Source organism: Macaca thibetana, chromosome 14 (assembly GCF_024542745.1).
Source record: "Macaca thibetana thibetana isolate TM-01 chromosome 14, ASM2454274v1, whole genome shotgun sequence".
Lineage (NCBI taxonomy): Eukaryota > Metazoa > Chordata > Mammalia > Primates > Cercopithecidae > Macaca > Macaca thibetana.
The window spans coordinates 121,162,005-121,177,526 of record NC_065591.1 but is presented as its reverse complement, the minus strand read 5'-3'; the positions used below and the strand labels follow the sequence as shown (position 1 = coordinate 121,177,526).

The 15,522-nt window shown below is 43.5% G+C and overlaps 2 protein-coding genes across 3 annotated transcripts in view; both read right to left on the bottom strand.

Moving 5' to 3' along the window:
- TMEM45B (transmembrane protein 45B) overlaps nucleotides 1–9,361 on the bottom strand; it is a 42,232-nt gene extending 32,871 nt beyond the window's left edge. Inside the window, exons 1-2 of one of the 2 annotated variants that reach the window (XM_050756001.1) lie at nucleotides 9,288–9,325; nucleotides 8,630–8,767 (exon numbers count right to left, since the gene is read on the bottom strand). In XM_050756001.1, coding sequence (XP_050611958.1) covers nucleotides 8,630–8,636 — 7 coding nt within the window. In that variant the 5' untranslated portion in view covers nucleotides 8,637–8,767; nucleotides 9,288–9,325. Of the gene's footprint in view, nucleotides 1–8,629; nucleotides 8,768–9,287 lie in introns of both variants that reach the window. The other variant, XM_050756002.1, reaches the window with a different exon arrangement.
- APLP2 (amyloid beta precursor like protein 2) overlaps nucleotides 1–15,522 on the bottom strand; it is a 726,249-nt gene that overhangs the window by 311,235 nt on the left and 399,492 nt on the right. The gene's annotated exons all lie outside the window — the stretch shown is intronic.

Genomic DNA, 15,522 nt, shown 5'->3' with positions numbered 1-15,522 from the left:
TGACATTAGTGAATAGGCAGAGGCTGGGATCTTCCACTTTACTCAACAGTCCTCCTTGCATAAGCCCTTACTTCCATTTCCTCTTCCCCTTGCAAGAACTCTCACACACACCCATGGATTAATCACCACTTGCACACTGGTGACTCCCACAACTTCATCTCCAGCTCTGACCTTGTCTCTAAGTCTCAGACTCCCAGATCCAACAACCTGCTGAATAGACAGACATGCACATAAACATATAGATGTTTCTTAGACACCTCAAATCAGTATGTCCAACACTGAATTCACCATCTTCTTTCCCCACCGAATCGGCTTCTCTTCTCATATCCCAAACTTGGGCAATGGCTTAAGGTCCAGTCACCCAGAAAGCCAGAATCCTGGCAGTCATTCCGGACTCTCTTCTCCCCTCACCGTTGCCACCAAAATTCTGCTAAATTCACTTCCCCAAGTATCTTGATATTCTCTTTCCCTTCTGTGCCTGCAGCAACGATCTCATTTGGGCTCTCATTGTCTTTTTCCTAAATGACTGCGAGGCCTCTAGTCCTGCTGTCCATGAATCCTTCCACCCCGCAGCCAGTCATCCACCTTCCGTGTACATGTGACTACACTACTAGAGAATGGATAATGTTCCATTGGCTAACCAGCAGCCCGTGGAGGGGTCTACGTCCCCTTGCATTAGGTATACCTGGATGTGGCTCCTCTCCAGCATCACCTTCCAATTCTCCCTGCCGTGAACCTGACAGTGTCCCCTTTGCTCAAGTTGTCTCTCTACATTGCACATCCTTTTCATTCCTCTTACTTGGTTTCTGTATTTAGGCCTTACCTCCTCCAGGAAGCCTCTGTGAATCTCCAGGCTGGGCTAAGTGCCCCACCTCTGTGTTTTCAAAGGACCTTATACATACCATGATTTTTATCACTTATCATGTTATATTAAAATTATATAGTGACATATGTTTTGCCCATTAGTCTACAGAATCTTCAAGAGCAGAGACCTTATTATCTCCATCATAAACTAGCACAAGCTTGATATTATATAATAATAGTTCTTGAATTGAACTGAACTGAACTGATGCAGCTTAGCCTTCATGTTGAATCAAGAGAACACTGTCTCCTAAATCTAGCCGTTGGTAAAGTTGTTGGTACCATCACTATTTTCATACAATTCTTAGCGCTAGGTAAGTCCTTTGGTTTCTACTGCTGTGTCTCACAGACTGGCATATATGTGAATCCTCTCCCCCCAGATGATATCTGAAATCACAAGATGAACATAATACTTGAGTATCAATTTCATCTAAAGATTCTGGAAAAATGATTTTCATTTTCAAACAGATACAGACATATTTTGGGGTAGCATACATTTTTTAGTATTAAGAGAGACTGCACTTATGCCAGGCTGTTCTCAACCAAGTCTCCAGGTCCTTGGGAGTTTAGATTCTATTGTTAGTGCTGATGATTGAGAAACACTAATCTACAGACCACTGTGTTGCACTGTAGTTTAGTTACTGTTCTAGAACCTCCCATAGAGAAATAAACAGCCCCAGTGAGACCAAAGCAGGAGCTATCTCAGTAATGGCCAGAAGAGAGAGACTTTCATCGTGGGTCTGAGTTAGGTTTGAAAGATGTCTGTCTGATTGACAGGTAGGTATTCTGAAACCGGTGCAAAAATGTGCTTTGTATAATGTATAAAATATGCCAGATGGTAGATTGATGTAGGGGAGGAGGCAGAAAAATGACCATTAGAACAGATCAAAGAGAAGCTCTGGATCAAAGTGGAGGCCGATCAAGGACACTGGAAGGAAGGGAAGGGCACTACAGTCAAGGGATGGAACATGAGGAAAAAATAATCCAAACTGAACTGTGGCTCAGGAGGGACTCAATGCAGGATGGTTGGTGATAACCTGAGAAATAATTAGATATTTAATAAGGTGATATGGGGAGTTTTCAATCCTGGAAATTCTGCTTAGAGTCCTAGTAATTAGAGATCTTCTAAGTTTGTTTTCTTATAGCTATTCCATACCATCAGATTTGAGAATGAGGTAGCATCATCCAAGAGGTGGTGACATAAAAAGATGTAAGAGAAACAGAGGAAGTAGCAAGGGGACAGGTAGGAAGGGCTAGTTTAAAACAGATAATAGGGTCAATTTAAGTCAACTAACATTTATCAAGTGCCTGTTACGCATAAGGCACTGTTCTGGGCGATGGAGTTGCAGAGGTGACCAGCCTGGGCCCCTGCTGTCAGGAAGTTTGCAGTCTTTTTTGAAGGCCTCTAAGAAGGGAAAGCTAACAGCAAAAACTCCAGGGTCTAATGGGCAGGCTTTCCAAGAGAGAGGCCTTAGGAAGCTAAAGCAGGAACTATTCCTATCATACATAGTATCTGTTCCCTTCACCTGATCTAAACCTTTCCCAGAAAAAAAATAAATAAATAAAGATGAATCTGCTCCAAGTTTTGATGATCACTGTTGGGCTGCACAAGGGGAAAACTGCATGGATTTGGAGGGTCATCTTCAAGGGCAGAAATTCTGTCCCAAATTCTAGAGGTATTAGAAAAGTGTTTTCCCAATGTAATCCATCAAAGAAAAACACTGTGCCAATTATACTTTTCCATCTTAGCTAAGCCCTCCACCTACACAACTTGTAAAGAAAAACACTGGCAAGACAGGGAGCATCTCCAGAGGCCCTAATTTATACTGGATTAGTGACTGTTTCCTTGTAGGTGGGTAATGAATATTTTGCAAATAGTTATCAAAAAGTAATTAGTTGTACATGTATTCAAAGAGTTTTCATTCCCTAATATCTCGGAGTTTTTTATTTTTATGTTTCAATAGAAAAGAAAACGTGGAGAACATCAGGAACTTCAAAGTGGAGGCAGAGTCAAGGACACATTTCCCATTTTGAATCCTAGACTTCCACGCATCCACCTTACAACAAGAACCTCTGCTATTAAGCAGATGACATAATAAATACATCTAAGTTTTTATTTGACTTTTCTCAAACAGGAATAAATGCCTAGAAATGAGATCTTTCTACAGAGAAACCCATTATATGTACTAGAAAGCACTAGAGACAGACAATGATAAGCCATCAAAAAGGCCTTCTCTGTCTAACCACCCTACAATGAAGCCCGCCAAACTACAAGCCACGCTCACAGACGCCGCGCACCATCCCTAAACACGTACACGCGAATAAAGCTTCCAATGTGAGAGGCAGGCCAAAAGCTACATTAAAAGTCACTTTGAAAATAGACACAGACATTGTAGGTAGCTGAAGAAAACTTTTAAAATGTAGAAAAAGTACTGAATGAATATTCTCAGAGAAATAATAGAAGATACTGCATTCATGAAATGAGAACAGGATACTGTAAAAACCATTTAGAAGACCACACCGCTTGCCAATAAAAGCTTCTGAGAATTAAAAATACAATGGTAGAATGTAAACATTTAATAGCAGTGTTGGAAGATTTATTAGAACTAAAAAACATGGGATTTTTTTTTTATTTTAATAAAAAAGGTGAAATTACGGGACAGATCCAAGAGATCCCATTTTCAGATTCAGTCTAAGTAATTTAAGCTTCAGAAAGAAAGAACGAGAAAATTATATAACAGAAGAATACTACTCAGAACTGAAGAATGTAATTTTTGGATTGAAAAGGCCTATAAAATACCTAAGACAGTGACCAATACCTCCCTGTTTCCCCTCCGCCAAAAACCCCACCCCAACATTAAAGAACAACATCATGAAATATCAGAATATAAGCAATAAAGAAAACCCTACAAATGCCCAGATATTAAAACGAAATACAAGGGATCAGGAATTAGAATGGCATCAGCTTCTCAACAGCACCATAAGAAAGTAGAGTGATGTTTTCAAAATTGGGACAGGAAATGATTTCTAATTAATGTCCCATACGCAGCCAAACCAGCAATCAAGTGTGAAGGAAGAAAAGTGACCTCTTAAATGGGCACAAGCTCAAAAAGCAACTGCATCTTATGGGGCCTGAATCTCAGACACTTTTGGGAGCCTTCTTCAAGAAAAAGGCATAAAATTACAAAAACTGTACATAATTGGGTATGAAAGTACATATGTATTCCACAAGAGATGGCCTAGATAGAAAAAAAAAAAGTGCATATGTATTTAGAATGAGAAAATAAATCACGACAGACAGGGACCGTGGAGGTTCTAGACTCTTGCTTTTCAGATGTGCTTAAAAAATTTACCCCAAATGCTTCTTGATGGCGGCCTGCTTTTTCTTCCCCACTCAACAGCTCCATGCAATTAGCAGCACTCAGAGGGCCCCCATGAGTTTCCTTGGCTCCAGAAAATGTCTCCTTGGTGATGACTTCTCAAACAACTAAACAACTAAAGAAAACGTAGCAATTCCTACACCCCGTTCCAGGGGGAGGGGGAAAAGACTGGTCAAGAAGGGAAATGTAAAGATCATGGTGTATCACATGCCTTAGTTGGGAATAATATATACATGGTCATGATAATGTAAACGCCAAACATTGACATATCAGAAATTTAGGATATAACCATATTGGGAACTTAAAAGAAAGGGATGTAAAGGTGAGAGGGAGGGTGGGGGTGTAAAGGAGCTAAACCCTCATCCTTCCAGGCAGGATGTCAATCGATGTCATCCAGAACTGGAAAAGAGAAGAAGAAATGGCCAGTATTTGCATACTATTTAGGATATGTTAATATCAGAAAAACACAACCCAAAGCATTGAAGTAATTGCCGCTAGGGTTATGTATTCAGTATAAACTCAGTAAAAACCTTCTACAACGAATGACTTCTAAGATTCTACATTGATTTATGTTGACCAAAGTAGAAAATTAAAAAATAAAGTAATACTCCTCAAGAGGAGTGAGGCAAAAAGCTAACAGAAATAAAATGAAGGCGCTTCTGCTAAACTACCCGACATTCGGTGTTTCTCAAAATGTATTCCCGCAACCACCTGCCCTCAGATGACCTGACGTGCCAGTCCGTAATGGAGATATATAGACCCAGCCCAGACCTACATAATTAGCAGTTCTCAGAGTGGTCCTTGCACTCTACCATTTAAAAAAGTTCCCCTAGACCCACTGTAAAACAAACTGTAGTAAAACAAACAAAAAACCAAAACAAATAATCTATTTAGAGACGGGATCTATGACTCATCAAACACACTATGGCAGACACTGCTGGCTGCCTACCCAATGTTCATTCTCTCCCCTGCCTTATTAACAAAATTCCTATTTTGTTATTATTATTATTTTTTGAGACGGAGTTTTGCTCTTGTTGCCCAGGCTGGAGTGCAAGTGGCATGATCTCGGCTCACTGCAACCTCTGCCTCCTGGGTTCAAGCGATTCTCCTGCCTCAGCCTCCTGAGTAGCTGGGACTATAGGCGCCTGCCAGCACGCCCGGCTGATTTTTTGTATTTTTAGTAGAGATGGGGTTTCACCAGGTTGGCCAGGCTGGTCTTGAACTCCTGACCTCAGGTGATCTACCTGCCTTGACCTCCCAAAGTGCTGGATTTACAGGTGTGAGCCACTGTGCCCGGCCCAAAATTCTTATTTTGATGTATTGGCAACGTGTCCATCTAAAACACTAGATTCTCTCAATTTCCCTTACCGTTAATAGTGTGTATGTGACATGGTTCTAACCAATGACATGTAAGAAGTCTTTTGGGGTGGGCTACCAGAAAAGCTGTTATTATTATTATTTATTATAAAGAAGGACAGGCCAGGCGCGGTGGCTCACACCTGTAATCCCAGCACTTTGGCAGGCTGAGGGGGCAGATCACGAGGTCAAGAGTTCAAGACCAGCCTGATCAACATGGTGAAACCCCATCTTTACTAAAAATACAAAACTTAGCGGGGCATGGTGGCACACGTCTGTAATCCCAGCTACTCGGAGGTTGAGGCAGAAGAATCACTTGAACCTGGGAAGCGGAGGTTTTAGTGAGCCGAGATCGTGCCATTGAGTGAGACTCCGTCTTGAAAGAAAGAAAGAGAAAGAGACAGAGACAGAGAGAGAGAGAGAGAGAAAGAGAGAGAGAAAGAAAAGAAAAGAAAACAGACAAGACAAGACAAGACCCTACTGGCACACGCCTCTGCCCGTCTTTGTGCTGCAACTTGGGGAAGTGGGGATGAAAGCACCATGCTAAGGAGGGTGGTGCGGGAAGACAGAAGGAACCTGTCTCAGATGACGTTCACATCGGAACCCCTTTCCCAGCCCCAGCCTTCTCACCTCCAGACTTCTCGTTCTCTGAGAAAAACAAACTCCTTACTTGTTTAAGCTGCTGTAGCAGGGTTTTCTGTTCTTGTAGCTGAATGAACTTCTAATGACATCTCACACTTTTTCAGATGTTTATCTGACATATTTATCTGACCACGTTTTATGTATGCCTGCTAAGGGCACTGTGCTAGGAATAAGACAAGTAAAGCTCTGTGTCTTTAGCCACTATAATAACGGCTACAGTTAGAAGGTCCATAGGCATTTGAGGGAGGTTATGTTTGCTGTCACAGACCTCAAACCAAAAAAGTACATCGAAGTCAGTCACTGGATTTATACATTTGGCAAATTCTCAAGGGACCACATGACAGAAGGAGCAATAATCTGAACATTGTTTGTAGCTCCAATTCTTCAATGAAGTAGATTTGGGGAAGCAACATGAGGTACTTGCTTTATTTTTCTTAAATCCAATTTTCTTCTTGAAAAACCACAAGATTGGACTTGACAATCTTTAAGATTATACCCAGCTCTAAGATATTTTTGTAATTATATGGAACAAAGCTGGGCATGAGATATACCAAACAAGAGAGTTTCTAAGTTTAGATTCTAACAATTCAAGTCAGAAAACATATTAAGTGTTCAAGAAAAACAAATCACAATCTTCCATCACAAAATTCAACAAGAACAACGAAAACCACTCCAGAGGCAGCTGTGGCATTCTGGAAGGAATGCTGGTTTAAGTTCTGGCTCTGCCATTGAATTACTGACGAACCCTGGACCACATACACAATATCTGTTTCCATCTTCTTGTTTTTGAAATGCGGATTCTTATCTTCCCTGAACAGTGCTGTTTACAGACATCACCTTGTGCTCTGTAAAGCCTCATTATGATTTCAACAACCAGCTTAGGATATCTAAGTCCTGGCAAGGAGAACGCGGGTGTGTACCTTGCTATATTCAGTTGAACTCTGCATCACATACAGGAGGCTGATACCCCTTTTGACTTTCCTTTTTCCTCCAGTGGTGTAGCTTGTGGCCATTTAATTTTTACACAAGAGAACAGAAAAGAGAGACAAAATTCGCTAAAATTCGAATAGTCTCTTTGTGTTTGTTTCTAGCCTCAGTGAAGGTTTCGAGGAGAGGGCTGGCTGGTTAAAAGGGTAGAAGCTTAAGAGTTCAAAGAAAGTGTGAGGAGGACAGCACTTACCTGTGGCCTCTAATTGTTCATATTCAGTGTGGTCTCATACTGGGAATAATCTAGTGTTTGTCTTATGACCTGTCTATAGAAACAAATATGGAATGTGTCTATAATATATAATAGCCATTAGTTGATGACACACTAGTGACTTCAATTCTATTACAATAAAAAGTTTTGTAATAGCAAGGACTTTGACTAGGGGAGTGACTCTATGTGTGGTGAAACTGTCCTCACCCATTTTACATTTGAGGAAAAGAGATAATCTTTTGATTACACCCAACACAGGTAACATCTGTACTTTGAACAGTTAAGTATGGCAGCTGATGTTTAACTGAAGGTACGGGGGAGATGAGAAACAGGAATAACTGGTGCCAAATGTGAGATTCAATAGCTTTGCCTCGGCCATCACAACCAACACCGACCAGAAGGGTGTGGGAGGAACTCATGGAATAAATGGGAACAGGTGTGGCCTGAGGATAAGTAAGTTGGGACACTGTTTCCATCTTCATGAAGATGTGAGAGGAAATCAAAGCTCTCTAAAAAGAAGGAAATGGAATGCTTGGCTCCTGTAATATCATAACAAATAATGCACAGCCAGAGGTCATGCCTCACCTTCTGCTTATCTCAGGCACCTCCACTTGTAAAATCAGTGGGCCATATGCAATAAAACCTTCGTATCAGTTCCATATCTTTTCCCAGAAACCCCAGGAACAGAGGGAGCCAATATCCTTATTAAATCAAGAAGCTCACAGTCACGAAGAGCTAAGTGTGACGCTACTGGGCCCCTACCTAACCATGTGTCCCGATTCTTTCCATAATTTCCCACTGCACAACATCCAGGTTACACTGAAGATATTACACATCCGGTTAAAAACAGTACACGTTTCTCATGAAAAATAAGCCATCCTTCCTATTACAATGAGTGTAAAATTGCAGGTAAAATGCTGTAGGCAGGTCTGTTCGGAAGGCTATGCGACCCTAGGAGACAAAAAGGCGCGGGAGGAGAAAGCGGCAGAGAACGTGAAAGAAGTGGCCATTTCTGCAACTTTTAGGAGAGCTACCTGCCCTCAAATTTTGAAAGGGTTTCTATTTCTTAAAGTGCTAGGTTTCCCTGGCTGAAACTCATATCTTTCTTCCCTCTAGGACTGGATCAAAGTTTCAGAGGTTGTTTCTCTGGCCCTAGACAGAGCCACCCCCGCAAATTTCTCCCCCACTGCACCTGACATCCGCTTCTATCCATGGTTCCATTAGCGGAAGCTAAGCGCTGGCTCGAGGGACTTTATCCACCGCCGCGTTATTAGATTCCAGGCTTCCTGGCCTCAGGAAAGGATCTGGCTCGTGTATTTGTGTATCGCAGCTAACAAGGAAAGGCAGTTGGGGTACCAGTGCCCAGAGCTATGTGAGCTGTGACTGGACACAGCCCAGGGGCCAGATGGCATCCCCAGGGGCGCGCGTCCCCGGACTCACGGGGCAGACGGAGGTCGGGGGCTTCACACCTTCCCCTCACCCGGCAACGCGGCAGACCTGACTCGCGGGGGACCGAGGAATATTCATTCCAGGGCCGCGGCCAGCCGGACAGAGGCACTTGGGGGCGGTGGGAGTAGTGTGCGCACCAGTTCTGAAGCCCGGAGGGGGCCCCAGGTGGGCTTCCGCGACACCAGGGCCCTCCATCCCCTCCCGTCCTCCCCTAGCGGAGCCTCCAACCCTGTCCCAGAACCCCTCCCAGTCCGTAGCCCCTCCCTGTCCGCGTCCCCTCCCCCGCAGGTCCCCTGCGAGTCGGAACCCCCTCTCCATCACAGCCCCGCTCCTTGGCGGGGCCCTCTCTCCCTTCGAGCCCTCCTCCAGGTTCCAGCCCCCTGCGGGTACGGACGTCTGACCTGTGCCCAGCGCCTCGCAGCCGTCTGCAGCCCGCGCCGCACGCCAAGTGCGTCCGCCCAGAAGCAGGTGCAGCTCCAGGCCCGCCCCGCCGCGCCCCGCTGCGCCCCGCCCCGCTCCACTCCTCCAGGCCTGGCAGCAGCCAGCCGCTTTCCACCCTTGACCGCCCTTCCCGGTCCCGGCCAGCGTGCGGGGCCTCTGTCGTCAGGTCCGCACTTCCTCCAGGCCCTTGACTTTCCCCTGGAGATGTCTCTGGCCCCAGGAACTCCCTAAGCTGTGTGCTTCAGGAGGGGCTGGTTCCTGAGTCACCCAGGAGGACTGCAACCAACCGTGACCTCCTGGGATGCAAAGAGATCGCAGGGCCTGGGAGGCAGCGAGGATCCCGAGCAGAGGCTGTGGCTCTGAAGAGTGTTTGTTACCAAGCCAGGCAACTACTACGAACACACCCAGAGAAACAGCCACAGATCACCGTCCAGCAAAGGAAGAAGGCGCCAACCGTCCATCAGGGTCCACAACCCAGTTTTCCTAGTTTAAGTTTGGTGGCTAACTTTGAGTGTCACTTCATTCATTCATTCATTCTTTCATTCGTTCAGCAAATCTGCCATGTTCCCATCTGATAGCAGATCTGACAGGTGGGCACAATTCTAGGTGCCGATTAAGAAGGAGACAAAGTTCCTGTCCCGGAGAACGGGGCTTCCTGCTGAGGAGGCATGACTTTCTTTGTGGTATTGTGCTGTCGCAGCAGCATCCTCTTGTATAAGCAAGCTACTGAGAGGTGAAGCTGGCTGGGCTTCTGGGTAGGATGGGGACTTGGAGAACTTTTCTGTTTAGCTAAAGGATTGTAAACACACCAATCAGCACTCTGTGTCTAGCTAAAGGTTTGTAAACACACCAGTCAGCACTCTGTAAAAATGCACTAATCAGTGCTCTGTGTCTAGCTAATCCAGTGGGGACCTGGAGAACTTTTCTGTCTTGCTAAAGGATTGTAAATGCACCAATGAGCGCTCTGTGTCTAGCTGGAGGTTTGTAAACACACCAATCAACACTGTAAAAATGGACCAATCAGCACTCTGTAAAATGGACCAACCAGCACTCTGTAAAATAGACCAATCAGCGCTCTGTAAAATAGACCACCAGGATGTGGGCGGGGCCAAATAAGGGAATAAAAGCTGGCCGCGTGCGCCAACAGTGGCAAGCTGGCGGGTCTTGTTACATGTTTTGAAGGCTTTGTTCCTTGCTCTTCGCAATAAATCTTACTGCTGCTAACTTTTGGGTTTGCGTTACGTTTATAAGCTGTAAAACTCACCGGGAAGGTCTGCAGCTTCACTCTTGAAGCCAGCGCCAGCGAAACCACGAACCCGCAGGCAAGAGCAAATCTGGAAGCGCCACCTTTAAGAGCCCTAACACTCACTGCGAAGGTCTGCGGCTTCACTCCTGAAGTCAGCGAAACGATGAACCCCCGGGGAGGAGCAAACAACTTCAGACACACCATCTTTAAGAGCTCTAAGACTCACTGCAAAGGTCTGTGACTTCAGCCCTGCAGTCGGCAAGGCCGTGAACCCACTGGGAGGAACGAACAACTCCGGATGCCACGTTTAAGAGCTGTAACACTGGCTGCGAAGGTTTGCGGCTTCACTCCTGAAGTCATGCAAGACCATGAACCCACCAGAAGGAAGAAACTCCGGACACATCTGAACATCTGAACGAACAAACTCCGGACACACCATTGTTAAGAACTGTAACACTCATCGCGAGGGTCCGCAGCGTCGTTCTTGAAAGCCAGACCAAGAACTCCCCGGAAGGAACCAATTCTGGACACACTAGGAGGTTGGTCTCGTGGAATGGTTCTGCACCCTGTGTGTGTGTTGCCCATCAACCCTGTGCACAATATTAAAAGAACGCAAGCGGTAAGTCCCCCTCTCAGACCTACTGTTAAGAATCCAGGGCTGATGCACCTATTAAAAACTGCTCAGGAGGCCTGGTGAAGTCGGGATTGAGAACCACGGGTCTAGATCTCTAAGATGCCTGACAGCTTATTCCACTGTTGAGGGCACTGGCAATCAGGAACGGCTTCGTGGCAGAGGTGTTTGTATTTGGGTTTTAAAGCAGGGCCACAGATACACATTAGCAGTGCAGAAGGACACAGGATCCAACGGGCAAGCCTCTTGACCAAATGGCTCTCCCTTCCTGTAAAGTCAAAGAAAATCACTGTGAAGGATAAGGCATTAACTGGAGCAGGTCTTTCCCTGGTAAAAAGTGAATGGGATCTCTTGGGAGGTGGTAATGGCCAAGAGGTAGTGCCGTCAGTTAAAAGGATAATGGAGTCATGCACCTTGGAGGATGTGCGGCACGCAGGCAGGAGCTGGGAGGGCATCTTTTAAATTTGCCATCAGCTCAGGAAGTTAATCACACGTATCCTAGCACTTGTTCACACCCATTGTTTTAGAAATCGTTGATAGAGTGGAGTCCTGGATGCCTGTTACCCTGGGAGAGGCTGTCCTCTGTCACCAGGTCCCTTTTATGGACAGGTATATTCTTTAGTAATATTTACCTTGCTTATGATGATGAAACAAAGGTGTGACCTCTTAATTGTATAGTTACTGGTGGGTAGAGATGCTTTTTTCTTTCCTTTTCTTTTTCTTTTTTTTTTTTTGAGACGGAGTTTTGCCTTTGTTGCCCAGGCTGGAGTGCAATGGTGCAATCTCGGCTCACCACAACCTCGGCCTCCTGGGTTCAAGCAATTCTTCTGCCTCAGCCTCCTGAGTAGCTGGCATGACAGGCATGCGCCACCACGCCCTGCTAATTTTGTATTTTTAGTAGACTCGGGGTTTCTCTGTTTGTCAGACTGGTCTTGAACTCCTGACCTCAGGTGATCTGCCCACCTCGGCCTCCTAAAGTGCTGGGATTACAGGTGTGAGCCACCTCGCCCGGCTGAGATGCTGCTTAATATTAAAAAATCTAAACAAAGAAAATTATTTCTGCCTCAAATTATAATAACCAGGTGCCAGGACAAAACCAGTTTTTAATTTTGTGTGTGTGTGTGTGTGTTTGAGACAGGGTCTCACTTTGTTGCCCAGGATGAAGTTCAGTGGTGCAATCATAGGTCACTGCAGCCTTGACTTCCCAAGCTCAATAGATACTCCTGCCACAGCTTCCTAAGTAGCTGGGACTATAGGTGTGCATCAACATGCGTGGCTAATGTTTACATTTTTAAAAATTTCAATAGTTTTTGGGGAACAGGTCATTTCTTGTTATATGGGTAAGTTTTTCAGTGGTGATTTCTGAGATTTTTGTGTACTCATCACCTGAGCAGTGTACACTGTACCCAATGTGTAGTTTTTTATCCCTCACTCTCCTCCCTCTTTCCCCTGAGTCCCCAAAGTCCATTTTATCTTTTTCTTTCTTTCTTTTTTTCTTTCTTTTTTTTTTTTTTTTTTTTTTGAGACAGAGTCTTGCTCTGTTGCCCTGGCTGGAGTTCAGTGGTGCAATCTCGGCTTACTGCAACTTCCGTCTCCCAGGTTCAAGCCATTCTCCTGCCTCAGGCTCCCGAGTAACTGGGACTACAGGCGCGTGCCACAACGGCTAATTTTTTGTATTTTTAGTAGAAATGGGGTTTCATTGTGTTAACCAGGATGGTCTCAATCTTCTGACTTCGTGATCTGCCTGCCTCAGCCTCCCAAAGTGCTGGGATTACAGGTTGGGGCCACCATTCCTGGCCCATTATATCATTCTTATGCCTTTGCATCCTCATAGCTTAGCTCCCCCTATAAGTGAGAACATACGATGTTTGGTTTTCCATTCCTGAGTTACTTCACTTGGAATAATGGTCTCCAATTCCATACAAATTGCTGCAAATGCCGTTACTTCATTCCTTTTTATGGCTGAGTAATATTCCATGGTGTAAATATATCACATTTTCTTTATCCACTTGTTGGTCAAGGGGCATTTAGGCTGGTTCCGTCTTTTTGCAATTGTGAATTCTGCTCCTATAAACATGCAGATGCAAGTGGCTCATATAATGACTTCTTTTCCTCTGGGTAGATACTCAATAGTGGGACTACTGGATCAAATGGTAGTTTTACTTTTAGTTCTTTAAGGAGTCTCCATAAAGTTTTCCACAGTGGATGTAGTAGTTTATATTCCCACCATCAGTGTAAAAGTGCCCTTTTCATCACAATCTTGCAAACATCTACTATTTTTTGACTTTTTAAATTATGGCCAGTCTTGCAGAAGTAAGGTGGTATTTCATTGTGGTTTTAATTTGCATTTCCCTGATAATTAGTGATGTTGAGCATTTTTTTTCCCACGTGTTTGTTAGTCATTTGTATATCTTCTTTTGAGAACTGTCTATTCATGTTCTTTGCCCACTTTTTGATGGGATTATTTCTTTTTTTCTTGCTGATTTGAGTTCCTTGTAGATTCTGGATATTAGTCCTTTGTAGGATGCATAGTTTGCGAATATTTTCTCCCATTCGGTGAGGTGTCTGTTTACACTGCTGAGTATTTCTTTTGCTGTGCCGAAGTGTTTAATTAGGTCATATCTATTTTTGCTTTTGTTAGTTTTGCTTTTGGGTTTTTGGTCTTGAAATCTTTGCCTAAGTCAATGTCTAGAAGAGTTTTTTCCAGTGTTATCTTGTAAAGTTTTTATGGTTTCAGGTCTTATGTGTAAGTCTTTGATCCATCTTGAGTTGATGTTTGTATGAGGTGAGAGATGAGGATCCAGTTTCATTCTTCTGTATGTGGCTTGCCAGTTATCCCACCACTATTTGTTGAATAGGGTGCCCCTTCCCCACTTTGTATTTTTGCTTTCTTTGTAGAAGATCAGTTGGTTGTAAGTATTTGGCTTTATTTCTGGGTTCTCTATTCTCTTCCATTGGTCTATGCGCATATTTTTATATTGGTAACATGCTGTTTTGGTACTGGTTTAAATCTTGCAGGATAGTTTGAAGTCAGTTAATGTGATGTCTCCAGATTTTTTTTTTTTTGTTTGTTTTGCTTAGTCTTGCTTTGGCTATGTGGGGTCCTTTTTGTTTCCATATGAATTTTAGAATTTTTTTTTCTAGTTCTGTGAAGAATGATGGTACTTTGATAGGAATTGCACTGAATATGTAGATTGCTTTTGACAGTATGGTCATTTTCACAATATTGATTCTACCCATCCATGAGCATGGGATGTGTTTCCATTTGTTTGTCATCAGGGATTTCTTTCAGCAGTGTTTCGTAGTTTTCCTTGTAGAGGTCTTTCACCTCCTTGGTTTTTTATATATATATGTCTTAGATAGTTTTTATTACCTTGAGGTATGTCCCTTCCATGCCAATTTTTCTGAGGGTTTTAATCATAAAGCAATGCTTTATGATTTTATATATATATATATATGCACACACACACAACAGTTCTCTCTCTATATATTGCAGCTGTTGTAAAAGGGATTGCGTTCTTGATTTGTTTCTTAGCTTGGTCATTGTTGGTATTTAGTGGTGTTACTGACTTGTGAACATTTATTTTGTATTCTGAAACTTTACCGAATTCACTTATCCAATCTAGAAGCCTTTTGGATGAGTCTTGAGAGTTTTCTAGGTATACAATCTTATCAGTGAACTGCAAGTTTGACTTCCTCTTTACTGATTTGGATGCCCTTTCTTTCTTTCTCTCTCATGTCTGCTTGCTTTGGCTAGGACTTCCAGTATTATGTTGAATGAAGTGGTGAAAGTGAGCATCCTTGGCTTGTTCCAGTTCTCAGGGGGAATGCTTTCAACTTTTCCCTGTTCAGTATAATGTTGGCTGTCGGTTTGTCATAGATAGCATTATCTTGAGGTATGTCCCTTCCATGTCAATTTTTCTGAGGGTTTTAATCATAAAGCGATGCTACATTTTGTCAAATGCTTTTTCAGCATTGATCGGGATAATAATGTGATTTTTGTTTTTAATTTTGTTTACTGGATATATTACTTTTATTGACTTATATATCCCTGCATCCCTGGTATGAAACCCACTTGGCTACTGCTGTATTATCTTTAAAATTTTTTTTTCTTAAGTTATTGGGGTACTGGTGGTATTTGGTTACATGAGTAAGTTGTTTAGTGGTGATTTGTGAGATTTTGGTGCAGTCATCACCCGAGCAGTATACACTGCACCATATTTGTAGTCTTTTATCCCTTGACCCCCTCTTACTTTTCTCCCCAAGACCCCACAGTCCATTGTGTATCATTCTTTGCCTTTACATCCTCATAGCTAAC